The following is a 27,448-nucleotide window of genomic DNA, read 5'->3' on the forward strand; positions in this document are numbered from 1 at the left end:
CAGGCAGGCTTTTGAAACCGTAAATTACAGCTTCAAGTCACAACTTACGACTTTGTAGCGTTCCAGGCAACCCACTCGTGTTTTTCCGACCTGTTTTACCTGTGAAAGTCACTATAACGGCCACTCGTAACTTCTGACCCGTGAACTCGTACCAGATCAAACTGGTACCGACTTCACAGGTCGGAAAAACACGAGTTACGGGCTGCCTTGAACGCACCATAACAGTCGTCGTCCCTACGTCACCACATTCAGGCGCATCCCTTGGCTGCACACACAGCCCTTCATGCCGTTCTCTCTCCTCATTGGATAAAAATTGTAGGATACAAGAAAAGTTTTCTCCTCGGCTCAGAGCAGAGCAGAGGGACTGACAGACCCGTGTTTCGGTCCAAACACTCTATGTAAGTGATTGCTGTCGGAAGATATAACTATTTAAGACTTATATTAACACAAAAATATCGCTCGCTTCTGCTTTAATGGGCAGCAGTGGCTCTGGAGGTAGAGCGGGTCATCCAATAATCAGAAACCGGGAGAAACCTCAGGGTGAGCAACAGAGGAGGGATCCCTCATCCAGGACAGGCAGACGTGCAATAGATGTTGTATACAGTTTACTTGGAAAAACATGCAAATGGAATCGGTCAGTAAACTAGAGCTGATGAAGGCAGCTTCTGTTAAGGTCCAGGATCAGACATTAAATGTCCCCACACTTTCCCATTCAATATGTTGACACAACCAAAATATGTGGACACAGCATCGATCCCAGTGCTGGCCCAGGTTACTTGGATTGTTTTAAATACCTCGCTCAAAATTATAATGACCATTAATTTGATCAATATGATTATCACAATATCTCTTTGACTTTGGAAACACAAGTCATTCATTGACCTTTAAACAGTGCTTATGACGCACTCATGTAAAAGAGTGAGTCTCACTAAGATTTTTGCTGAGTAATACCAAAATCACAGCTCACCAAAGCAGTGCTGCTCTGCCCACTCTGACTCACAGAGGTCCAGAGGGAGTTACAGTGTCACGGATTAATGTTTTAATCAGAAACTGAACTGGTGAATGTACAAGAGATGTATTATGATGCAATAACAAACATTACTTTCTGCAGCTGGAGGCAGAACAGACAACACTGAATTGTTTTGTCTGTGTCTGAAATGTGTTGTGGGAAAGGATGTAGCTCAGTACTCTTTATCTTCATTATCTTCAGAAATTAAATGTGACTTATTGCGCAGACCTCCCTTGAGGTACTGAACAAACTGGTTATTCATGTGGGGGCACATGAGTAACTAGCTAAACTCTTCTTAGTTCCTGTCTACTGGTCTGGGCCATCCATCCATCCATTCCTTCATTCGTCCATCCGTCTTTCTATGTTTCCATCCATCCACCCATCCAATCCAAATAAGATTGATTTCTTATCTGTGCAGGATCATGGATCAAACAACTTCACATTCTCATATTTTCGCACCTATGCACACTTTAAAGTCACCAATCAACCTGATGTACATATCCCATATGAGCCCATGCAGACACAGGGAGCGGGAGGACATAGCCCCATACCTCTGGGCTGAAGCAAGGACCTTCTTGCTGTGAGGCTAACCTCAGTCCGAAAGCCAAATGTTTAGTAAAGATGTCAAAGACAAGAGGTTAGGGCTTTCTCTGCCAGTAATGTGTAATAAACATAGTGTCTGTATAGTGTATCAACCCATTTACTAAATCAATAGCATAGACAGGAGTCAACAGCCTGTTCAGTGGCTGATCTTAGGAGAACCTGAGGGGACAGTTTGATGATCTTTCATCCCCAGGGACTCTGTACAGTCATATGTGTACAAATATTTAGATGCTGAAGAGCACTGATCTGTGAACAGTGTTCTAGAAAGCCTGCTGGCCCTCTCCAGTCTAATGATGGCTGTTGAATAAGGAGCCAGCCTTTTGTGTAAACAAATGCAGGTTCTTCCAAAGTTCATACTGTGGTCTGGAGGAAGAGGCGATTAATAAAGGTCAACACACATTAACACTATGACCAGTCCAGCACTGCTTATGTTACTGATGCATCATTCACTTTTATTCTCTAATGTAATATATCCACAGTTATTATCTAGTACAATTCATAATATGTATCATTTCTTTTCATAAAGTGTAAAGGCGGGCTTACACTGCAAGACTATTCGTCTGTTCACATCTCAAACTGCACGAGCTTCCTTCTTCAGTCCTACGTCTCAGATCAGTATCAGACCCCCACTTGCACGTCGTTCTATGATTGCTCCCCACCACGATTACCCTGCGATGCCGCTGAGATTTGTGCTGCTCTATAATTGCTCGATTGTAAACATCAAATTGACATTGGTTCCTGATGTTGGTTCCTATAGCAGAGTCCATGGTGGAAGATCAGACCGACAAACACACAGACAGACAGCGCGCATCACCTCCGAGGACGGTGCTGCAGAGAGAGAGAGAGAGAGAGAGAGAGAGAGAGAGAGAGACAGACAGACAGAGAGAAGCGCTACTCTCTCCAGCCAGCTGACGTGTAGTTCACCTGCAGCTGTCAGAGGAGGCTCACTAGTTCTCTCTCTGGCCTGCACTAAAAGTTCATCTGATCAGGTCAGCTGAGCTGAGCCAGAGCACAGTGGACGTTGCTGCTGGTGTGTAGGCTCGCTATTTTATACTGTAACGGCAAGAAAAAAATAATCCTCCTCAATCGCTGATTGTCTGATAGTACGTGTGTGTGTATTTGTCGGGCTGATCTTCCATCACGGACTGCGCTGCATTACTGATCATCATCACCCGGTCACCCTGTCTCTACAGCTGTGGTCTAACTTCAGCTTACTCCCCTGTCCCCTGTCCCAGGTTACCCTCATTTGTCCACTACAAATAGCAGTGCCTTAAAGGACAATTCTGGGCAAAATCAACCTAATATTTTAGGTCTTAATGAAGGATTCTGAAGATTTTCTTTTTAATTGCTCCTGTTCTGTCTGTCCCCACATCGCCATGGCTGTGATGAATGGGAGCAGACCGATCTTACACTGTTAAAGAGGAACTATGCAAGTCTGGTCGCTTTTCCGCTGTTTTGCTAACCCTCCTCCCGGTCATGTGCATTTATTTACAAAGAAGCCGGCAAAAAATCAATACATTGAGTGGTGGATAACGTTATAACATATACGATGTGTCGCGGTGTGGATTTCCTTTAAACTTCTTAAACTACAGTATATCACAGAATTCGCCATTCAATGTCCAATGCAAGGAGTGCCACTGTTACAACCGACCCCACTAGGTGTGTTTTTTTTTTACCTGCCTGTCCATTGTCTCAGTGTATGCTCTGAGACCGAAAGCTTAGCTTTTAAAAAGTGAGATTGCATAGATCTAAGTGTGCGGAGATCTCTTTCTTCAGTTTGGACACTTTTGATGCCTCCAGCACCTTAGCAAGGAACCAGCCGGGTGAAGCGGCAGCCCCTTTTTGTAACCGACCCCACTATACCAGGGTAGGTTAACACAACCTGGTTTAAATTGTAATAGTGAGACTACACCGCAAAATATGCATCCATGTAAGTTTTTTTGCATGTTTCAACACTAAAGCATCTTTCTGTGGTTCAGTATGAACAAAAAAAACTCATCACTGACGGCTAAATGAAGAGCAGTGTCAGAGGTGTGGATCCTAACATTAGAAAGCTGTAATAATACCAGTGAATGTTGTACATGTATGAATGGAAACCTTCAGCACAAGGTCAGAAGCAGCTCATAGTCCATGTAAAATTCCAGGAAAGACGGTGACACAACGCTAAAAGGTGTTACAACCATCCCCACACCTGTCAGCCATTGTTTACCAGCATGGTGGTTTGAAATGACAAGTTACCTAATTCAAAGGTCAATGGTATTGATACTGGTCAAAATTTAGACTTGGTCCAAAAGATTTGTTTCTTACCTGGAAAAAAAAAAGTTTTTGGCTGTAAAACCTACACTCGTCTTCTTCATACGGCAAATACTGCAAATTCACATGCAATGTCAGGGAGTGAGTGGGTATTGATCAAATAACTCTAATGTTATCCCTTGTTTGTGAAATTGATGCTGTTACAACCATCCCTTTGTTACGCAATCATCCCTGGTCTCCCCTATATTATATAACTGGTGGACTCACAGCAGAGCAGTCCATTCTTTCTTCGATGAGTCAGTTCTCTGGCTATTTCACGTGAATGTTGGATCAAGGGTTATCAATATTACTGCATTTTGGGTGGTACCACAGAGAAACTAGAGAAACATTTTTGTTACTTTCAACAATACTTTTTGTTCCAGCCACATCCAGCTCCCTTCTAGGCAATGTCTTAGATATGCCCAAGATAATATATCTGCTATTATAGAATAAGTAACATGAATGCATATCAGGTACACCTAAGCCCCCCATCTTTCTAGAAATGGTTAGTTTTTTCAAGCTTATTTTTGGTTTTGTATCACTCTCCATAAAAAATGTATAAATAATGTATTTATTTCCTTAAACCACTGCTGAGGAAACTTGAGAGGTATTGTGGACATGAGGAATGATAGTCTCGGCAATATGTACTCTGTACACTCCCCACATAACAAGTGGACTCACAGCCGAGTCCATTTTTCTTAGATGAATCAGGTGTTTACATGACAATTATGTTCTTTGATTTCTCAAGTTCTTTATAAACACTACCAATCCACCTATTATAAAGTCGTATGTGTTGCGGAGGGCTCCAGAAGGCCAGAACCGTGCCGGAGCCATGCTGGAACCAGGATTCACTTCCACAGCCAGGGAAGGGACACTGGAATTTAAACATATTGGCTCCGCTGCCATGCCGAAGCCGAGACATGTCTCTCACGCATCTGATAGAATTTAACCTGGGGCTCCACAAGGTCTGTTCTGGCTCAGTTCCTGTAAGGCAGACTTTAAGTGGGTCCTGCCACATGCTCAGACACATTGTGTTATGTATCAGGAAATAACAGGAAAAGGAGAACAGGGATCTGACAATGAATGGAGCAAGAAGAACTGGCCCTGGCAACAGGAAATGTTAAGGGGGCCCGGGCACGTGTCTGGATGATCTCAGAGTGGTGGTTGTCGGCTGGAATCCTACAACTGGGAGGAGCCGCGTTGTGAAATGCTGTCAGTCTAACCTCAACACAAGGAGACTGGACAAAAAGGCTGAGACTGTGATTGACCTGATTTAGTGCCACAATGAGGTTGGCATTTTGGCTATGTGTTTTTAATGCTAATGCATGCTAATTGGCTAAATTAATATGATAAACACGAATTGTTAGCACTGTTACTGAGCATATTAGCATAGCCTACTCACACTAACTATTAGTCAAGTCTCTATTGATCTCCCTTGGGTAAAATTTGGCTTGAAACAAAATTGCTGCATAACACACATTAAATCTGACAATAGCAGGGACAAATGTGTGACTAACATTGGCTCATGATGAGCTGAGCTGTGTATAGCCATCCTTCATACAGCCAGGGATTATGTATATAGTGTCATATAATCACACAAAATTTGATATAGGCTACCTGGCAGTGATAGGTGGCTCCCCTGTGGTATATTGATGTATTGATGAAAAGAAGGGATCACCGCCGACACATCTTCACTTGTGTTCAAAAAGAAGTTTATTAACAAGTAGAAGAACAGTGTACAAAAAATGCCGAATCCTGAAGCATCCCTGGTGCCAAAGTGAGATCTTCTCCCCTAAGGCTCAAAACCATGATCATAACTCCAAAACTCCACCTTCTCCCAACATAGGGATATAGCTTACCATAATAGGCATTAACTGTTCGACATTAACATGAACAATCCATGTATCTGTTAATCTAAACAATTCCTGTAAGTGGGAAAACAAAAGAAAAATTCCAAGGCACTCTCTTAACTATAAAATGCCTTTATTAAATTATGGCATGGTCAAAATGACAATTAAAAACTCTGACACGTTTCGGCGTCTAGCCTTCATCAGGGAGTCAAATGAAGTAGGACAGGAACAATGGATAATTGGACATTGGATAAATACTTGTATAAAAGAACCATTGTTCCTGTTCTACTCCATGACGAATGCAGTAAGTAGACACAGCTTCCCCCGGCCCAAGATGGTGGCCGCGTTGACATATTGTTCCAATGGACAGCAGCGTCAGAGGCGGCATCTATGTGTATATATCTGTGCGCTTTTTTTTTTCTAGTCTAGGAGATTAAAGTCAGAATTCTGTGAAAAAAATCAGAACTCACTTTTTTCCCACAGCAGCCCTAATCCTCTTCTGTGTGGGGGAATCCCAAGTAAAATGGCCACGTCCCACCTAAACTCTTCCGCTTTCTTTTTAGAGCGGTCTTTTGTTCTGGGTTCTTCTATGTTTTATTTGGCCTTCATTTAATGTTTTGAATATAAATACATTCATCTGGTGTTTATCCTAGTAAGGGTTTGGGTGGTGTCCAGAGGGATATATTGTTTTATTATTGTATGTAATCCTCATCAGAATAAAGACGCAGTGAGACAGCAGCACTGTGGTTCTACTTCATCAAAAACACAACAGGTTCCACACATATGTATTTAAGTACACACATTACAGTAGCTCCAAGCACAGTTTGTGCATACCTCAGAGAAGCAAAGATGTTGTTCTCAGTTTGAAAGGGATTGGATTAAAATCTGATTTAGGACATGTGAAATATGTAACTGATGCAGTTTTTATGTTTAGCAGCTGATTTGGTCGTGTGTGTAGTGGTCTGTAGAGTTTATGGATTCCTTCTCTCAAACACCATTGTTGTTGTATTTATTGTAGAGTCTCTCACTGAACTCGGGCTAATTGTTTTGCTGTTTTTGGACTACCATCATAGTGTCTGACTTTCTTCTCCACCTGTTTGCCATTTTCTAGAGCTCATTTGTGAAGAGGCAGATTGATGTCAAGTAGAGCATTGACGCAGGTGGCGTGGTGGATCACTGAAGTGGAGTTTTCAAAGAAAGCTGGTGTATTCCTTTCTTTGAAGAAAACACTGAATATCATATAACGCAAAATATATCCAGACTGACTAATCCATTATCATTGTGCTCCAAAAAAAAGCTTTGGTTTATCTTTCTTTGTGGTCCAAAATGTATTCAATAGCTCCCAGACAGTTTTCTATAACAGACAACAAAGACATTTTGTATACAGCTGATACATCAGAATAGGAGAAATTCAAGACCACAAAAATGTACTGTAGCTACGAGTCATATCTCCAGATCTGTTTTCACTTGTGCAGGTGGAGGCTGCAGCAGCTGACACATGAAAATCTTGGAATAATACACATCTGGGTCTGGCCACCATGTGCTCTCTTGGCCACAGAACACATGAGCTCTAAATGAATAAGCTGGGTATCGGCTTCAAAGGCTCATCATAACTTCAGCATCTTTGTCTGTCCCCTCACACTCTCACTTTCAGACATGCCAACGCTGTCGGCACCTCCAACTCCTCCGCTGCTGTCTGCCCAAGCCCCGTTTCATCTGCCTTCCTGTCTGGACCGTCACCTCCTGGAGCCGCCGTCTCCTCCTCATCCAGCCCGAAGCCCAGCACGCTGCCAATGGAGCAGAGTCCATTCCCTGTGACTGGCACCAGGAAAGCGAAGGTCCTGTATGACTATGACGCTCATGATGTCAGCGAGCTTTCCCTCTTGGCCGATGAGGTACAGTGGCTCTTCATGACTCACCCCACACACACATCTCCTATACAAAAGAACCAACGTCTGACTCAAACAGGAAGCAGCTAGAGGGCCTTTGGCTGCATGACACACACACACACACACATTCAACAAGGCAGATGATAGTACAGTACAGGAAAGATGATTGCTGCTGTCAGGGTGCCAGCTCTGTGGCTTCCTGTAGGATACACTGGTTTTAACTCTCTCTTGGTCGCCATGGCAATGACTAAACAGAGGAAGCGGAGGCTGATTAAAAAGATAACACAGATGGAATTCCGCCACGTCAAGAAAATAACACTCGTCCTCGCTGACACACACGCATACACACTCTTGGATGGAGTCAGAGGAGGTTGCTGATGTAAATGTCACCAATGAGACATACTGATTCCAACCCATTTACTCAACACATCTGATATTTAGAGGCTATTTTTAATAACAAAGCATGTTTTGTGGAACTAAATTGGACAGTGTGGTGGTAGAAGTTACTCGGCCATCGCCCCCGGTGTCCCAGCTCTTGTCTCTGTGCACGGCGACACAAACGTGCTTTGTGTTAGAGGGGGTGAGCCTCAGAAAGGAGGATTGCTGGTTGAGGCGGTGGATCACGGACTATGATTCCGGTTAGAGAATCAAATCAAGGCACTTGGACAGAGAAATCCCCTTTTTCCTCCTTTAATGCAGATTGTTGAAATTCACATCAACGACAACCTATGTGTGTGTCTTTAGGTGTGTGTGTGTGTGTGTGTGTGTGTGTGGTCTGAAACATAAAGAAAGACAATAAAATGTATGTCGATATCAAAGTTAACCACTGGAAACAGTTGTTATAGAACAGTAAATAATTCGACATTCTCTTCTAGTTACAGTAAGAAACTGAATTGCAATAATGGTGCTACAAACAAAATATTCATTATTATTAGGCCATCACAGGCATCCAAAGTTAGCTGCTTGTCAGTGTGACTGGGCATGTCCTGACTTGATCTGATGCATTTCCACCTTTTGACCAGTAGATGGTGTTTTACCTGGAGGGCTTTCTCACACTCTGTAACCCACAAACAGTGTTGCCAGATTGGGCGGGTTCCCGCCCAATTGGGCGTTTTTATAATCTATTGTGCGGGAAAAAATGGGTTTGGGCGGGTGGATAAAAATTGGGCTGGTTTCGGATCAGTTCGGCGGGTTTTTGTATCCGAAACGGGCACTTCAGATCGTTCTTCCTGTGATCCTCTGTTCAGCAGACAGCAGTCTCACTCACTCACGCGCACACACACACACACACACACACACACAGTACAGGCCGACGTGCTCAACTCACAGACACTCCCACTACTTTCAGCTCAGGTCACGTGCACGCTGGCACCGTCCTTCCTCCAACACACTAGATCGCGGTGTTTTCAAACTTCTAGCTGAGGGTTTGGCAACTTTCCAAACCCTCCTGGCGTTTTTTTCTCACCAGCAAGTGCACAGCTGTCTTTTTTTTTTTTTTAAAACAACTTTATTATTGCTTTACAAAATACACAAACAGTGCATAAAACCATATGATGAGCATCATGTCAATAACAATTGGTCACAGCTGTCTTCAACAAGTAGCGAGTGCCCCCCCCCACCCCGAGCGCACTTCGCACATTGTCCCTAACCCTATGTAATTGATGTGGTGTTTTTTTTTTTTTGGGGGGGGTGGGGGTTCTGCATTTGTGTTTATTGTGAAGTCGGTCATTTCAAGTAGCTTTAAAAAAGTCTTAAAAAGTCTTAAATTTAACTTGGCTTAAGCTGTAGGAACCCTGTTTCCACAGGACACTCTGTCGTGGGAGCCTCTCTGCTCTCAACCTTTAACCTGTCCTAGTGGACTCTGCTACAGCTCACAATGCTGTCATCAAAGGGATTAACTCCTCACAGGGTGAAAAAAGAAGTTCTGTTACCAACATGATTATACAACACTTGTAAAACATAATATGGGTTAAATATCAGAATTTTCCATCACAGGAGTAAATTCAACAGAGCCTTTTCAGTTGTGGCCCCAAATTTATGGAACATCCTACCACTCCACATTAGAGCAGGTCAAACCCTGGAGCATTTTAAATCACTTTTAAAGACCCACCTCTTCTCACTGGCCTTCAACTCACCCTGACACCCTGACTTTTAATTTTTATTTTATTATTAGTATAGCTTTTATTTGTTTTACCTTATTTTAGTGCTGGTTTTTATTGCCCTATTTTTTATTGTTAATCTATGTTGGTAATTTATGCTGTTTTTTTTATCTATAGCCTATTGCTGGCACTGGACTGTATTTATGTTATGCAGCACTTTGGGCAACTGAGGTTGTTTTTAAATGTGCTATATAAATAAATATATACATTTAATCTATTTTCTCTCTTTCTCTCTCTTCTTCCAGCTGATCACTGTATACACGGTACCTGGGATGGACCCTGATTGGTTGATTGGAGAACGGGGAAATGAGAAGGGCAAAGTCCCCGTCACCTACCTTGAACTGCTGAGCTAATGGACTACACACCAGACACACACACACACACACACACACACACACGCACACCCACACATCTCAACCTACTATCATGTGTGCATTCAGTACATTTAGTGTATCTCATCTTAAACATTAACTCAAAACCGTGTGTGGGAAAAGATCCTCAACAGAGAAACAACTCACAGGAGGAAACGGTTGTCAACACGTGTGACTGTTTTGATGTGGGTTATTTAGGACTTCCTCTTGTTCCAGTGGAATGTGTGGTGAGGCCACATGAAGCTACACTCTCCTTTTGTCTGGTGATTTTATGCGATGGTTTTTGTTTGTGTTGTAACGTTGGATTCACAGCTGAGGTCCAGGAACACAGCGATGGGAAACCAGAGTAAGCCTGATGCTCTAAATCATCATCGAGAGGGAAACTGGGACTAACGTGTCCTGTTTGACACTTTTATTTTTAAAGTTATACATATTAACCTTATGTTCGCAGAGATACTGTAGGGACTATAGTGATATTTTTTACAAACCACATCCCCATGAGCCTCAGACTGCTGTGAGGTGAGTGCACTGGCAGGCTTGTTCAGACATGTCTGTGGTAACAGCAGCACGGGGAGGCCAAGGAAGCACTAATAGAGAAGTTGTGTTGACATGAGCAAGAGCTAGGAGCTATAAATCTGTGTGCACTCAGTTACAAATGCAGACAAAGGAGTAGGCAATATGGGAAATATTGTGTTTGGCATGTGATGAAATCTCACAACAGATAGTAGAGTTTGGTTTGCAATATTAATCATTTTGCTGCCTTGTGCTTCTTGGCCTGAGTCTGCTTTTCAGTCATGCAACAACACATTCCACAAAAACATGTGGAACTGGTCCGTATTGCTGGTCCGGTCTTACTATTGTTTTACAGTGGGCCAAAAACATTAGAAACCTCACTACCAGGCTAACTCAGCCCATTGGAATAATTAACAACACAAGCAATAACAGCAAAAGCGACAAGCAGGAAAACATGGCTAATTCATAGAGGAGTTTTTGGGGCATCGATCGAAAGGGATTTTTTCAGGTTTTTCTTCTTGTGGTTTCACTCCTGAATTCTTCCGAAATACAAATATTTTCGGCTGACGAGGTACAGTAAACGGTCGTGAGCAGTTGGATGTGGTTTCTCATTCAGTCCGGTCTTTATATCGAAAAGAGTCTTAATTTAAAATTCACTGACCTGTTTCTGTTTTTAGAAGTGGTGGTAAACACAGCATGTTGCCTTTTGCAGCCTTCTTTTCCCATTTGGCTTTCACATATTGTGGTGGCAAAAACATTGCCTTCTGCTGAGGAAGAAAAAACAACAAAGGCTTCCCAAAGTTTCAAGAATTTATTGCAAGCGTCTGTCTAACCAAAGGGAACAACCAGTAAATAATAAACAATGATCATCAAAATAAAGACAGAGTCTAACTATTGGGCAGAATGTGGTGCAGCCTCTCTCAACCTCGCAGGTCTCGAGAGTCTGGACACCTACTGTCAGAATGACTGAACCCTATACAAGATATAAACAAACAGTTCAAAGTACTACATAAATACCATTGTCAAAAAACTCAGTCCAAAGTGACCGACGACATCAGCTAAGAGTAGTAGCTGACCCTTATTGATTTAACAATCATTCCTTTGTTTCTAAGATGATTCAACAGACTAAAACCAAAATATTCCCTTACAGTCATCATGTTGTGCCCAACTCATACAGATTCAGATTCAGATTCAGATGAACTTTATTTCGGTGTCAATCCACAACACACAGTAAAAATGCAGAGGCAATATAAAAATACAGTATTCATTACAAATTACCCCCTCCCCCTTGGCAAAATTAAAAATGTTGAGGACCACTCAAAAAAGAGTTGTGAGACACCAACTAAAAGAAAATCATGAATAAAAACGTACATTATGGTACTATACAGACAAAACACAGAACAATTGTTTTATAAACTGGAGCTCATGAAAGACAATCTTCTATTAAGGATGAGATGGCAGGCTTTGGCACATTTGTTAGTACAGTGTTTGCCAGCTAAAATTACACACAATTTATTCATATCATCAAGATAATTAAAATTAACATACTTAGAAAGTGTATTAAATTGTTCAGCGTGAATGTCCCTATAAATAACACAGTGCAAAAGAGCGTGGGCTTCTGATTCAATGGAGCCAGTATCACTCCACTGGGGTGTTTGTATATCTACCAGTTTCTACATGTAGGCTATTATCCCCATCTGTGGTGTCAGCTAGTAATCAATGAGTCGAACACCTACAGTACAGCGGTTGATAACAGCTGAATTCAATAAGGCTGAAAGACAAAAAGACAAAAACTGACTGGCTGGCCTTTTTTGAATAGTCTGCAGACTAGTGGTGTGACCTACCCTCTCCTCTGAATAAAACCTGAGATACCTGGTGGTGTAGGTGGAATCAGGAGGCTTGATTGGTTTGATAATAGTGAATATTGTAATGGTTAATTTACTCTTTCATGAACAGAGGCCTTAAGTTAGGCATAATTAAACCCTATACACTCTGTTCTTTCTCTTAGTCCATTTTTTGATTATCTGGGAGATGAAGACGAGGGAGTCAGACACTGCCAAGGTGGCGACGCCGATACGTCATCATATTATACACCCATCCTCATTTTATAACATGCAATACAATATTTAGGCTCAACTACATGGATATATTGAAGTTCATGAAGTCTTTGCTAATTTAATTGCTCATAACTTTTACCAGCTGACCTCAGAGAGGAGTTGAGTCTCCCAGAACATCACCATCACTAGATCCACAGGAAGGCTCCACCTTATCAGCATTACACTGGAACTCTGACTGATACTGGGCAGAGGCTGAAGCCATGTGACACTCTGTGTAACTTTTCCTCCTTATTATGTCTGAAGATAATTAGGTACAGAGTGATGCAGATTGGATTTATTTGGATTCAGGAAAACACCCCAAAGAGATGACTCATCAGCAGTGGGTTATTTGTGGTATTTTTGTCTTCCTTAATGTTTGTGTGGATGTGAAGTGGTGCCGTGTTTACCTCATCAGTGACAGTGCAACAGTGTGAGTCATAGCTGTGTGTAATGTCGTAAAGCTTTCAAAAGGAGTCACCAGTGGGATGTCAGGTCTTCATGGGCAAATAATACTGCAAAAGCAGGTGTTTGTAGTGGATCACAGATGGCAGGAATGTTCCTGGTTTCCAGAGAATGATACTGAATTTTCTGATGTTCCACTGACCTTTTCTCTTGGGCCAACATCAACCTCACTCTCTGGTATTGTCATTTCATATTCTGATGCAGTATGTGTATACTTTCCTCCGAAGTCAATTTCAGGACTAAATTTATCATTCTAGATCTTACGTCTCCATATTTCAGCAGACTGGAGCCAGGTACGAGTGGGTGGGACAGCTCCGAGTGGGTCAAACTGTTGGCAGCAAGTGGGTGAGGACCCCCAACAAGTTCCTCCCACAGTGGTCTTTGAAGTTACAGTGAAGCATCAGTAGCATTGTCACATATTAAAACAAAACATATTGAAACGAATCCCAATCAACAATGTTGTTGACATGGCAATAAAGTATTGAAACTTGAAACTTGAACTGAAACTATTAACTGAGTGAAATACAAAACATGGATGGGATATTGTTATTAAAGGGATTTGAATGAAGTCCGCACAGCTTGCTCTCTTCTGCTGTTATTAGGCCGCATGATTCATGTCAAAGCTCAACCACATTCTTCTTCATTGAAAACCAATCTCTGACACTGCTCTGCTAGCAGCCCATTAGTTACTGGTCATGTGGTCGCATGGAGAATTGTTAGCTGGTCACCTCAGGTCAACGGGACATGGGATTTGAACTTGTAGCCTGTCTCAGAAATTAGTCGCATTTTAGCATCTTTGGTTCCCACACCACAGCTGCTAACAAATGAGACTACAGTGGTGAAATATCACTTATTGAAGGCTTTTTAACATATATTTGGGTGTTTGTCTTGCCTTCGGCCCCCAAAATCAGAGAATTGACCAAAAAAAATCTGTAATTTTTAGGTTCCCTCTGTTAAAATCCATGTGGTTTTACGAGCTGCTCCCTCAGTTGTCTTCCAATGATGTCATTAGTTTTCGAATTTGCGTAATCCCACCCCTACCTGGGACCGGTAGAAGGGGCGGGGCAAGCAGTGGCTCATTTGCATTTAAAGGGACAGGCACTGAAACCAGCCGTTCTGAACAGGGCTGTTTTGAGAGGATGAAAAGAGCTGTGATGTTTGATCCTTGAGGTATTTTGACCAAAGCATGTCACAGACATGTCTTTAAGACACCTGGGAACTATTTTAATTTGTGGAAAAGGGCATGATATGTCTCCTTTAAGAAAATGAAGCGCTCCTGAGGAGGGCACCAGGGTACTGCTAAATTGAGGGTTTGTCAAATATTGCATCATCCCTGCAACACTTATCTAAATAGTCCCTAAACTACAAGGGGTTGATCTTTATCATTAAGGCCCACCCATTCAGAGCTCACGTCTGTCCTTCTCATAACAAAATCATCAAACTTATTTGCTCTATTAGTTGCAGCCTCGTGGGGCCTCCAGAGATGCTTTGACATCCACTCTTGTTGTTTGAGTCTTTCTTTACCATGATTACAATTAGTTTGACAAACGACCCCGGGGTTGAATATATTGGTCTGTTTCCTGAGCTTTCCACTGTAGGCTATCTCATGGTTTAAATGGATGATAACTGGATAAACTCCTTGTACATATGCAAAAAAGAGAAAACAGTGGAAAGCTCCAGAAAATCTTTGAAGTGGATCTTGAGATCATATTCTTTTAGCATGAGCATAGAAACAAGTTGTTTTAATTTCACAAAACGCCCCATTTCCTGTATATGTTTGTACGTGTGTGTGTAAATAAATTGAGGATTTCTAATTACAGTCGTTTTAAGAGCTGTGTTTCCTGTCACCTCCATGTTTTTAATTTAGTGTGTTGCTACTGTACATGGCTTTGGGGGAAGATCAGGTGGGGCTTACTGTCACACTTTTGCTATCCTCCAATTTATGGCCACTGGTTTGATGTACAATGTACAATAAATATGCATGTGTGTTACAGAGACATGATTGTCAGCTTCTTGAATATCCACAAGCACAGCACAGCAGCAGAGGTTCTGGGCTGTGTTTTATTTCCCCATGTCTGTGTATTACTAATGTTTTTCATCTGAGATATGCACATGTAAGATAAGGTGAAGCGCTGTGATCATTCATCTTTACTGATCTTGCTCTTGCTTTCAGTTTCTGCCTTAGAGGAAGTCATACCAATGGGATGTCGCACCTCAAATGTTAACCTTGACAGAACTGCGTGTGTGAAATATCCTGAAAATGTTCATCTGAATGACTGTGGTTGATCTCCAGTTAAGATAATTTTGAATGCAAACGTCAGAAATGTGTGCACAATGGTCTTGGCCGGGTTGTTTCCTTAACACAATTAGGAAAATGTTGGGAGGGACAATTACAGTATATGACCTTAAAGCCTACACCCTTGTTGCCATTGTTGTAATTAGAAACTCCCAGAAGCAGCGTTTCCCACTTCATATCTTTCATATTAGATATAGCGTGACGTTAAACCATCATTTGACTCATGCTGACGTTGGGAAGCCGTTTTTTATTTATTTATTTAACTTTTTTTTCCGCCATGCCTCACCTTGCCTGCTATTGTAACTCTCCCGGCCCAGGGAGAGAGACATGCATCGGCTCGGCCCACAGTGTTCAGCTGCAGACACAGCAGAGAGGTGACGATTGGCCTAGTCTAGAACCAGCTTCATGTGATTACAGTTACAGACACACACACACACACATCAAAATACACAGGCAACATACAAATGCGCGCGGAAGCGCGCACTCCTCTCCCACACTCTAACACACACAGGTAACTTCATGTGATTATACACACACACACACACACACACACACACACACACACACCTACACACACACACACAGTTAACCTAATGTGGTGCAGCTCCTCCATGTCAGTGCTTATAGAAAGATGATCATGTGTCTGTCTGATCAGCTCTGTCTTGACCTTAAGATCGTGGGTTTGATTCCCATGTTGACAGAGATGGCAAAACCGGCAGTAGCCCCGTGGGCCTTTCAAAATTTCCCCAGAGGAAATTTTCTAGTTCCACACTATTCCTCTACTTTGTTGTGTATATCGTTTAGTAGTGGTGTTATTAAGAGCTTGTGTGTTTGTATGTATACATCAACGGTGCTAGTTGGCAAAATATCCGCGCACAGATAGTGGGCCGGTCTGGACCAAAAAGTCCAGGGCCAAATTTTTGTCCCAGTCCACCCCTGTGTTTGAGAAATGCAAGATGTGAGCTGAAAAATCTAACTTGTTTAACTTCACTTTCTTTGACCAAAATCCAACCAAATCTATTGCAATTTTTCCTCTATAACACACATTCTACATGTCAGAGCCAGGTGATGTCTTTCCTTCTGCGGGCTTCCTTCTCCTTTCAAACGGGGCAGAGCTCTGTGGGAAACAGGAAAGACGCAGCCTGAGGGGAAACCGGGATCGGACACAACACCGGCAGGAGGAGCAGGGCCCTGGAGCTGTGCACCGTGGATGTGCACGAAAAACAACCACGTCGCACTGAATGCGTGCTACTACGGTGCATGATGCACATCTATATAGAAAGCAATGAGTTTGTGCGCATGCTTTAACCAAGGTGGTGGCCAAAATCACCCAGGCTGCCATCCTTTGTCATAGGGAGAGAATCCCCTGTTAATAGTAAAACATCATACCGCCTTTATCCTTTTAATGTCACACACACCCTAGCAGCTGGATCACAGGGGGGAATCCCTGATGTAATTTCAGAGAAGATCTATTATGGTCATGTCAATGTTCCTTACGAAAGAACTAAATGCTTAAAGGGATAGATCAACATTTTGGCAAATTCGCCTTTTGCCATACAGTAGTGGCCCCCACTCACTATTTGGTGAGTTTGATGAGGGACAGGGGGCCTGTACCATTCACCTCCATTGTGTTCGCTGAGCAGCTTGTGTCTCTGCCCCGTGGATCTCAAAACAACATGCACCGATAATTAAAGGTAATTAAACCAACACTAAGTAACTTTTCAACCTTCATAAAATATTTTCATAACTTTTGTGATGATATATCGACTTACAACAGGTTGAATGACACCTCTGTCGTGGTCTGAGGGGGTCTGTATCTCTTTCTCTGGCACTAAGCAACTTTGAGGAGCATGGTAGGAACCCTGCTCTCACTTTACTTTCACTTTCACTTTTGCGAGTCACAACAAGGAGGGAACAGGCAAAATGGCACTTTAGCAATGGATTATGTTTGTGTTTTCACTTTGAAATGATCCACTGGAAACAGAAACTTAGTTTTGATGTCTTCTGTTAATTTTAATGCAGGATATTTACAGGGCTTCACGCTAGTGTTCATGGGAAATGGAGTCTTCCTTCAGGCAAAACACTACCGCTTTGGTCCACAGGCACCGCCAAACTTAACCAAAACTTAAAGTTCTTTAGTACTGCTTTAACCTACGACTATAGGGACTGACAATAGGCAAATCTGCCAAAATGTTGAACTATCCCTTTAATGGGGTGAGCTATTTGACTGTAGGTGAGGAGATGGTACAGAAATACAAGACTGTCCCATACATAAATAAGTGGTTGAATGACTGTATGGTAATATGAGTGCATATTCTTTATTTTCTCCTGACAAACCAGGTTATATGCGATGGACTGAAATCAGGTTTGGAGGTGGAACAGGTGAACTCAGGAGACTTCATGCCCTTTCACAGTCTTTGGGCCGACTGTGATTCCACAACAGGCTGCAGCAGAAACAACAGCTCCGTCTGCAGAGAAAACTGCAGCACCTTGACTACTTCTTCAGCAGCTCCAAAAGCAGAAACATCCATCTGAAGTGAATGCCAAAACTGACTACAAGAAGGATCTGCCCATGGTTCAGATTCTTGGGCTAGATTTGAACCGCACTGAAGACAAGGAGATGAAGATCTACCTGCTGGAGGGGGAGAATCAACACTTAATGATGGAGGCTGAAGAGCTGAGATGTGACCTGACCAATGGAACAGAGGAGAAGATGGACCTCGTTACCGACATGTCCACAGCAGGGGCACTGCAACAGGACATTCACTTGAAGACGCAGGAGTAGAGCAGAGCAAGGAGGTTGACATGTGTTTGGACCGACAGATGGAGGAGACCTGCAGAGTCGACGCTGCTCTGGTCCAGGCTGAGAACGACCTGGAACAGTCTCGATGCCAGATGGAGGAGGACAAGACCGCCCCTCCTGGCTCAACACCTGCAGGAAACCTTCGACCTACAAACAGGTGGCGAAAGACCTGAACTAGGAGTGGCTCCAGTTGCTTGTCATTGGTGTCAGAATTTGCAATATCACACACCCCTAACAGTCAGTCTAGTAATTCCATAGAAAGCATTTCTCAGATGAAACTTGAGAATCAAATAATGAATATAGCAGTTCAAATACAATGTCAGCAGCAGATGTCTCTCAAGTTGAAGTCACTTTTTAGCCTGGACAGGAGAATTATTTCCAAGTTTGTCATGATGCACAATTATGACTGTGTTCCATATGAGCATACAGTGAGGACAAATCAGTATGTAGTTTTAATGGTAAGAACAGGATTCTGCAGAGTCAGCTGAAGGACATTTAGGAAAACCCAGTAAAGGTGGGTTAGGGTTAGATGAAGTGGGGGGAAGAACACTCTCTCTTTGACCCCTCCAACAAATTCACCACTATCCCATGATTCTTCTCTTCTCTCTCTTCCTCACTCAACTTCTCTTTAAACATTCCTCGCTCTCTCTTTTTTTTTGCCAGTCTCTCTTCTCATCCCTCAGGGCGACACGGTCAAACTCAATTTATTGATTTTTCGCCGGCTTTGTTGTAAACAGATGCACATGGGCAAGAGGAGCGTAACCAAAACAGCGGAAAAGCGAGCGGACTCGCATAGTTCCCCTTTAAACACTGAACACAAAAGACAAAAGCTAACTTGCACGATTTAGATATAGAAATAAATAATGTGGGTGCAGAGGGTTACCACGGTTTCATGGCTGTGTGGCCACAGCTGTGGCCATCACAAACAATTTAAAAAGAAATGAAATCAACACTGTTGAGTGTTACAAGCTTCTTCTTTTTTATAACCTTGATTTTACCAGGTTGTCCCTTGAGATTGGATCTCTTTTGTGAGGGAGAGCTGTTTGTTCTTGAACTGAGACTACTGTCTGCAGTCTCGCTGTCTGCAGTCTCACTGTCTGCAGTCTCATTGTCTCTGATAGCCTATTCATTTACAGAAGTGTCTCTCAGGTTGCAGATGATACCTGTATGATTAGATTATATTAGAAAGACTTTATTGTCCACCGTAGTGGAAATTTGTCTTTGGCCTCTTCAAGACAACAAAGCAAAACAATCAAAGCACTCCACAGCATACACATAAAAGACATAGAAACAGGAAACAAACTGAATGGTGTGCAAAATAGTCACAGACAACAACAGCCCTCTAAGGGGTTGCCAGGTGCAGTCAAATGATCATAACATATTCAGAGCTTTTATAGCCTGAGGAATAAAGGTTCTTTCTTCTTTCTGTTACAGTTTTTTCCTCAATCATTTTGTCTCATTTTTCAAAACAGTCTTAACTGTAAATTACCATATCCCCCCGTTAATTTACAGTAAACTACTGGCAGCTACAGTTGCCAGCATGATACTGTTATTCTACAGTGTACCTACCGTCAACTGTTTATTACTGTAAAAAATATTACAGAGCAATCTTTATGCTTTCTTGACTCTGTAAATGTATTGTCACATAGTCTAAAAGGGCATGAAACTGTCTTGCCTTTGCTTATATGACTTTTCAGATGTGAAAGAAGACTTTGGATATATAACTTTGTGCTACATGCGTCAACATGACAAGTTAAACTGCACTATCAAGTTTAGTTGAATTTCCTTCCATATTTATGGCAATACGTGTGAGAAAGGAAGGCTGCATATGTAGAAAAAGCTCTTGTGCAGTCAGGGAAACCACAGTTAAAAGATGCATTTTGCATTAGGCACATAGAGTTTGCATATGCCTGACATGTGCAAATGTATTGCTGCAGGTTGTAAAACATATGTTGCAAATTATCATGTTTAAACTGCAACCTAGAGGACTTTACAGCAGAATAATCTCACTCATCCAACACAGACGATAGTTAAGATAACATTACGCTCCCACAGGTTAATACAATTATTACAGGTAAGTTAAAGGAAAACTTCATTTTTTTTCAACTTGGGCCCAGTTTTCATATGCTTTTCTGTATACGTGAGTGATGGATAATACAATTATTGAGGTCGCTCCAGTATTGAGCAGGGCAGGCAGCCTGCAGCCCAGCTAATGCTCTTCAACCGGGCAAGTGACTGACTTTGATAAGATTGCATTTTGTTAAGTAATCCACAGCAGGATCATGGAGCAGAATGAAGTCAAGCAGGGAAGCAGCAGGTGGTAGAAATGCTACAACTTGGAGGGAAAATCGTGTTCCTCAGTTCTCATTTTTCTAAAAATATATATGCATTTCTCCTATTTTACACCTACTTTTAAACTTATTTGTATTGACTGTGTGCTAAGTCAGATGATGGGACCTGATGCAACAGGATTTTGCTTGTGACCAGACTAATGCTCAAGTTTGACTTGAGTTTCCTGAAAAAGAGAAAAATACTGTATACCGTGAAATTCAAGCCGTTATTTTTTGTTACTCAAAGTCGTCAACAGTATTAAACCGTATTTAAGAATATTGGTACATTGCCGTAAAAAGAAAAAAAAAATTGTATTGGAGTTAATGGGGAACTGGGTGGAACTGGCATTACTCTGAAGCTCAGAGTGCAAATTGTGGAAGTCAGTCAGCTTAGAGGGCAGAGTATATGAGCAACAACAAGTTTGGCTACAACTGTGGAAAATATGTGTAAACTGTGGTCACGAGGACAATGCGAAGAGAAAAATAAGATTGATTATAATTTCAGCGCTTATCTACATCACCCACTCTAGGCTCTGCTAACACCCAACATGAACTCAAAATTTGTCAAAAATGATCATGAAAGCAAAATAATAGCCTGACGTTTTGTGAACAGTTTAATGGTTGAATGATATCTAGAGCTGAAAGTATGCTGAAGTATTTGAAGTGAAGCTTGTTTCCATTCATTTGCATATAGGAAAACATTTTTATATATAAAATTACACACTGATTTTTCCTTGGTGCAATGCTCATATGGAACACAGTCAGAAGCTGGGAATTCTTTTTCCTGTCCAGGCTAATTAAGTGACTTCAACTTGAGACACATCTGCTGCTGATATTTGAACTGCTATGTTCATTATTTGAATCCCAAGTTTCATCTGAGAAATGTTTTCTATGGAATTACTAGACTGTCAGTTAGGGGTGTGTGAGATTGCAAAATCTGGAATCGGGTAACATAAATAAATACGGGGCCAGTATCCTAATACCAATAGATCCCACACTGAGACCAAGACCAATACCAATACCAATACCAATACCATAGTGATACCAATACCAATACCGTTACTGATACTGACACCAACAGCAGTGAAGGGGAGCGGTAATATGCAGATATATAACAACAGCGTGTTTGGACACACAGTTCTACTCAAACTGAAACTATTATTGATCCTACTTAGCTAGAATGGATCCGGTTTTTATACCCACGCAGTAATGATAGTTCAATAGTTAGATTGATCCACCCACCCCTGTTAGAATGCAATGGGTGCGCCAGACATGCCTCGTCAGGAAATCACTTGCCCAATGCCCACTGCATGGACTTTACACACAAGGCAAAAGAAAGCCCACGTTAGTCAAATGCAGAGACAGAGACAAAAGGCTAAATGTGCACAGATTTCCAACTATTCAAATACACAGTTCCCCATAATCCAAATATTAATTTCAGATGCTATGTTACAGTTTTTCTCCATTGGTTTGGTTCATTTCTTGAAACTGAAATTACATTCTCAAAACATGGACAAACTTCCAAACCACTTGGCAATAGTTTACAACAGAAGTGAATTTCTCATTCATTTCATCATATTGCCAATGTCTTAGTACATCTTTGCAAATGATTACGTTTTTTCTCGATTGTTTACACGCATTTTCTGAAAGCATGCCTCATACTCTCAGAACTCTACACACAAATCAAAAAGCACACACACAGGGCGGTGCGTGGCGCAGTGGGTAGAGCGGCCGCCCCATGTACAGTAGAGGCTACAGTCCTCACCGCGGTTGTGTGACAATGCAGCCGTGCTGATGTGACCACAAAAAAAAAAAGAGGTCAGGGTGAGCAGATGTAGTAGAGCAGCACTCTTTGTAGTCAAAAACTTTGTTCAAATCTAGGTTTGAATCCTTCCATCAATATGTAATTTTGGTGATCAATGCATTTTCTTTTCTCATCATCATTATGATCACTATACTGTATGTGTGTGTGTTTGTGTCATGTGTGGCCTCTCCTTGTTTGGTTTCTCTCTTTTTGGTGTCAGTCCATCACTGCCTGTTATGCTGCCCTTTTATACTAAAGCTCTGATTGCTAATTGTAAAACTGTGTGACAGGTGTTTGCCCATGTGATGAGTCAGTGTGCATAGTAGGGAAACTAACTAACTAGAATTTTGTTACTCGTGAAAACAAAATATTTTCTTCATGGCAACTGTGCCAAATGCAGTGAATTGTGTGCAGTGTTATAAAAAATAGAGTGTTTTAGAACTGCAATTTGAGTGTAAAGCAGGAATTGTGCTTGTAGTTTAGCAGAATTGGTTCAGGGGGTTGGTGCATGAGTTACATGTTGTGGTTATTGTGTCTCAAGTAGCCTACCAGTATTTGTGTGTAAACAATTGAGAAAAACTGTAAGTACAGGTAGCCTACAGTTAAAATGAATAAGTAATTAGATCTGTAGTGTTTTACTAGGTGAAGATTGTTTATGGTTTTGTTAAAAGGAACTGAGCAACTGGTTCACACAACAGGAATTAGTGTTTTAGCCATTCAGAAAAACTGTAACATGTCCAGGCATGTCTGACACACACCCATGGAACAGTTGTGGTAAAGATGGGATGAGTAGCTACCCACCAAGACTTATAATAAATAGATGAACATTTTTATGCCATGCCACTCACAATATGACAATATGATGATCTAAATATCATAACTTTTATAGCGACACCAAAGTTATTAAGTTTATGGCAGCTAGTGACTAGGCCTCATGGAGCCAGTGGTGGAGCCTGTTCCAGCCTTTTACTGTTGGACGGATGGACGGACAGACAGACAGATGGACAGACGGACGGACGGACGGACAGACAGAGACAGAGACAGACAGATGGACAGACAGACAGATGGACGGACAGACAGACAGACAGACGGACGGACAGACGGATGGACGGACGGACGGACGGACAGACAGACAGACAGACAGACCAGACAGAGACAGACAGACAAGGGATGGTTATAACAGCATCACTTTCACCAATAAGGGATAACATTAGAGTTATGTGATAAATATCATGTCATACTGGCTACCCACTCACTCCCTGACATTGCATGTGAATTTGCATAGCTGTGTGAATAAGTGTGTTGGTTTAACAGCCAAAAAAAATTTTTTTAGATCAGAAACTAATATTTTGGACCAAGGCTAAATTTTGACTAATATCGATACCGTTGAAGTTGGAATCAGGTAACTTGTATAAGATGAAATTCTTAGGTAAAATATGAGTCATTTCATCAATGTTTATTTCAAACCACCATGCTGGTACAGCTAGTCAAATAGGTGGGGATGGTTGCAACAGCTTTTACTCATGTGTTTTTTAAGTGTCATTAAGTGTCAACCATCTTTCCTGGAATCTCTCAGTCTCAGTTTTTAGTTTTTAATCTCACTGTTACAATTCACCCCAGGTTGTGTTGACCCACCCTGGTAGTGGGGTCGGTTGTAACAGTGTCACTCCTTGCATTTTTCAAATAGGCCTAGTGAATTCTGTGACATAGTTTTAGAAGTTGCTTGTAGAGGACAAATGAGGGTAGGTACTCTGTGACAAAATTTGGGAGCCCTATGTCCAGTCTGCCAGGTGGAACTAATTCTCTCGTCAGTAGACCACAGAGATTGATCACAGATTCATCGATGAGAGGACAGGTGATGAGAGGACAGGTGTGGCTACTTTGCTCCAATGAACAGGAACTTAATGACTGACGTCTGGTGACACACCTCAGGTGACTCAAAAAAAAAAAAAAAAGCACAGCTGCTGTCGTAAACATAAAAACATTATGCAGTCTGGTGCTTCAATAAATTGCTGATAACAATGTTCACACGCGGTGTACAAATTATTTGGAAGGTGGCTGCTCACACTCACTCAATTTTATTCTTATTTTCTTACCTCAACAGAGCCGGCCCTCCCTATAAGCGAACTAAGCAGCTGCTTAGGGCCCCGCAACCACTAGGGGGCCCCCAAACTTTGCTCAATCATTTGTCTAACCGTCTCTGACAACGGCAACGTGTAACCCTTGACCCAACTGGCAACAATGACCGTGACACGCATACGTAAACGTAACGCAGACTGTGGCCGTTGTCCGGTAACGAGCGCACCACCCCTTCCCCTTCTCTCCCCCCTGGCCCCCTCCCACCCTCACTCACTGAGATCGCGATTTGCGAGGAGGTGATTGGCTTTTGGACAGCGACGATGTCCAAAAGGATATATCCGTCAGGTGCAGAAAATAGGAAAAAGAAGAAGGCCGAGGATGAAAAAAAAACAAGGACAAGGTAAGGCTAATTAATGTTATGTTTACCAGATGAACGTTTAGCCGAAAAACATGTCGGTGCTTGTGTTAGCTCACTTAGCTGGCTAGCTGCTACATGTAGCCTGCTCAAGTTCACATCAGAGCGATAGATATAACAGAGTGGCGACACTCCCATAGGACTCCGTTGTAAAAAATGGCGGGCCGACTTCCGGGTCATGGAGCCCTCAATAGTTCCAAACATTCCTCCCGCGGCGCTGGACCACGTCTGTTTCTATGGCTGCACAGCAAGAAACTACTGAGCTACGTTGACGAAATACCGACCAATTTTAAGTTATAAAGTGGTAATAATCTTTCCCAAGTACAGTAACCATGTTGACTTAACAAAATAAAAATTATTAGACTGATCGGTTCATTGAAAAACATTTATTTATTTACGTAACTGTGGTGATTTCAGTCCGTAGCCCAGAAGCAGCCCTGCTCACTTTTCATTCAAACAAACTAATGCCACTGCCACAGTTGTTAAATTTCATCAATGAGACCAACATTAATCTCTTCAAAATAATTTAACAAGCCAGCGGTAAACCTCTAAAAGCATACGGATACGTTACTTGGCTCGTTTTCTACGACGGGAGGACGGACGGTCGGCCCAGGCAGATCAGCTCTAGAGCGGCTGCTGCTGCTGTAACAGCCGCTGCCCCTAGTCCCCGGTCGGGGCTCACACAGACTCTGCACTTCTCCCAGAACAAACATCGGTGCAAGTTCCTAACTGACCACAGACTCCGGATTAAACGGTGACTTTCTTGCATGAAAAAAATATTAAAACTGTGACGTGTTGACAGCGCTAAAGCCAGGTTTTGGCAGCTTTACTGCTGTGGCTCGGTTGCCGCAAAATGGCGATATCGATGCTAATTTCTGTTAGCCCGTCTATGAGGTTTTGCATTATACGTTAGCATTAAGCTAGCGGGCTTTATATTTAGGTGATACTGGCTGTGTGTGTGTTTTGAACGTTGTTTCAAACTGTGTGGGATTTGAACATCTTTTATGCTTAAATATATATATTCCCGCTTAATATATTGCTTTACTCCTCTTCTTATGCCATTTTTACTGTAGGGCAGGCTAATCTTCACTTTAGAGTGACAAATAAAACCTTGAAGCAAGAAGATTTTGCCTTTTGTTTGAAAACTGACATTGATGTACATACAGTAATTCAGTAACAGTTGTAAATATACCTTTGTACGGTTTATTTTTTAATATTTACCGTCCAAAAGCAAGCTCAGTGCTGTCTGTCCCATAGCAGAACATGACAGCGGCAGCCTCGTTTGGAACTATTGGGAGCTACATGAACCACGTGACCGCGCTGGCGGCGACATCAAAGGCTGTCGCCACTCTGTTATATCTATCGCTCTGGTTCACATGTCCTGGCTGATTTTAAGGTCTGCTTACAGTGAAAAGATAACAGCTGTTTTCCTGTGAGGGGATAAAGGATCAATCACCCATTTATTAATGGCTGATTAGAAATGTCATGTTGCCACAATATGTTTATCTCTGTTGGAAAATTAAATTGTGTGTACACAAGTGGCTAAAAAAATCTACTAATCTTCTCCACAGCTCCAATGGTTACTGCTGATGATGCTGCTGACCAACCAACATCCTCTATCTTCTTCTCAACTGAAGTTTTGTTTTAAGGGTTCTAGAATTTAGCTGTACAGATAATTTAAAGAAAATAAATCTGTTCAAACTGTAATCTTTTGTAGAATCTGTTATCTTTCTGCTACATCAAAAGTAGTGATTTAATACTGCAGGTTTGGAGCCAGCTATTGCCATTCACAATATTAACATTAACATTCAGACAAAAACAAAGTAGAAGAAAAAATGACAAGTGCAATTAGACAGCTTGAAGTGTTTCAGTGACTCTAATTAGTAATAAAATATCTGCTCGCCATCATGTTGATAGAGGTACAATAAAATATGCAAGGGTTGCATACGGTAGCTGGTTTTATGAATATTTGATCGTACATATATACACTGTGAGGCAGGGCCCCCAATTTTATCCTGCTTAGGGCCCCCAGATGTACAGGGCCGGCCCTGTACCTCAACCAATATTTAGGCCAATATATTTTGTAACGTATTTCATAAAAATAAAAATAAATCTATATGCTATTTTTGCTTCATTGCTTTTTATGAGAAGCCAGTGATGTAGAAAATCATAGATGGACACAGATTTGTAAATGCATTTTGTTTGTTTAGAAATCAGGCCAATATGTACATAAGAACATGGAATAACTGTATGCAACACATTGATTTCTGATCAGTGACTGCTGAGTTCACAGATAAAGACAACAGAATCAACTAAGCCTGGCTTTTAGCCTGGTCTGGAGCAGGCTAGCTGCAGAGAATAAATCACCAGGATAACCAACATTTCCCAGCTTAATCCCAGGTTTCGAACAACAAGTCTGCCCTAGATAGATCATGTTATTATTTGTATGACTGCATGGGGAAATCCTAAAGGCATCC

At 41.9% G+C, this 27,448-nt stretch overlaps 1 protein-coding gene across 5 annotated transcripts in view; it reads left to right on the forward strand.

Moving 5' to 3' along the window:
- Positions 1–10,213, forward strand: part of sh3glb2b (SH3-domain GRB2-like endophilin B2b) — a 41,913-nt gene extending 31,700 nt beyond the window's left edge. For all 5 annotated transcript variants that reach the window (XM_085794064.1, XM_085794065.1, XM_085794066.1 and 2 more), the window contains 2 exons: positions 7,409–7,649; positions 10,048–10,213. In XM_085794064.1, the coding sequence (XP_085650190.1) occupies positions 7,409–7,649; positions 10,048–10,155 (349 nt within the window). In that variant the 3' untranslated portion in view covers positions 10,156–10,213. The remainder of the gene's footprint in view (positions 1–7,408; positions 7,650–10,047) is intronic.
- The last annotated feature ends 17,235 nt before the right edge of the window (positions 10,214–27,448 follow it).

This window comes from Trachurus japonicus, chromosome 12, assembly GCF_045865225.1.
Source record: "Trachurus japonicus isolate A0001 chromosome 12, Traja_1.0".
NCBI lineage: Eukaryota > Metazoa > Chordata > Actinopteri > Carangiformes > Carangidae > Trachurus > Trachurus japonicus.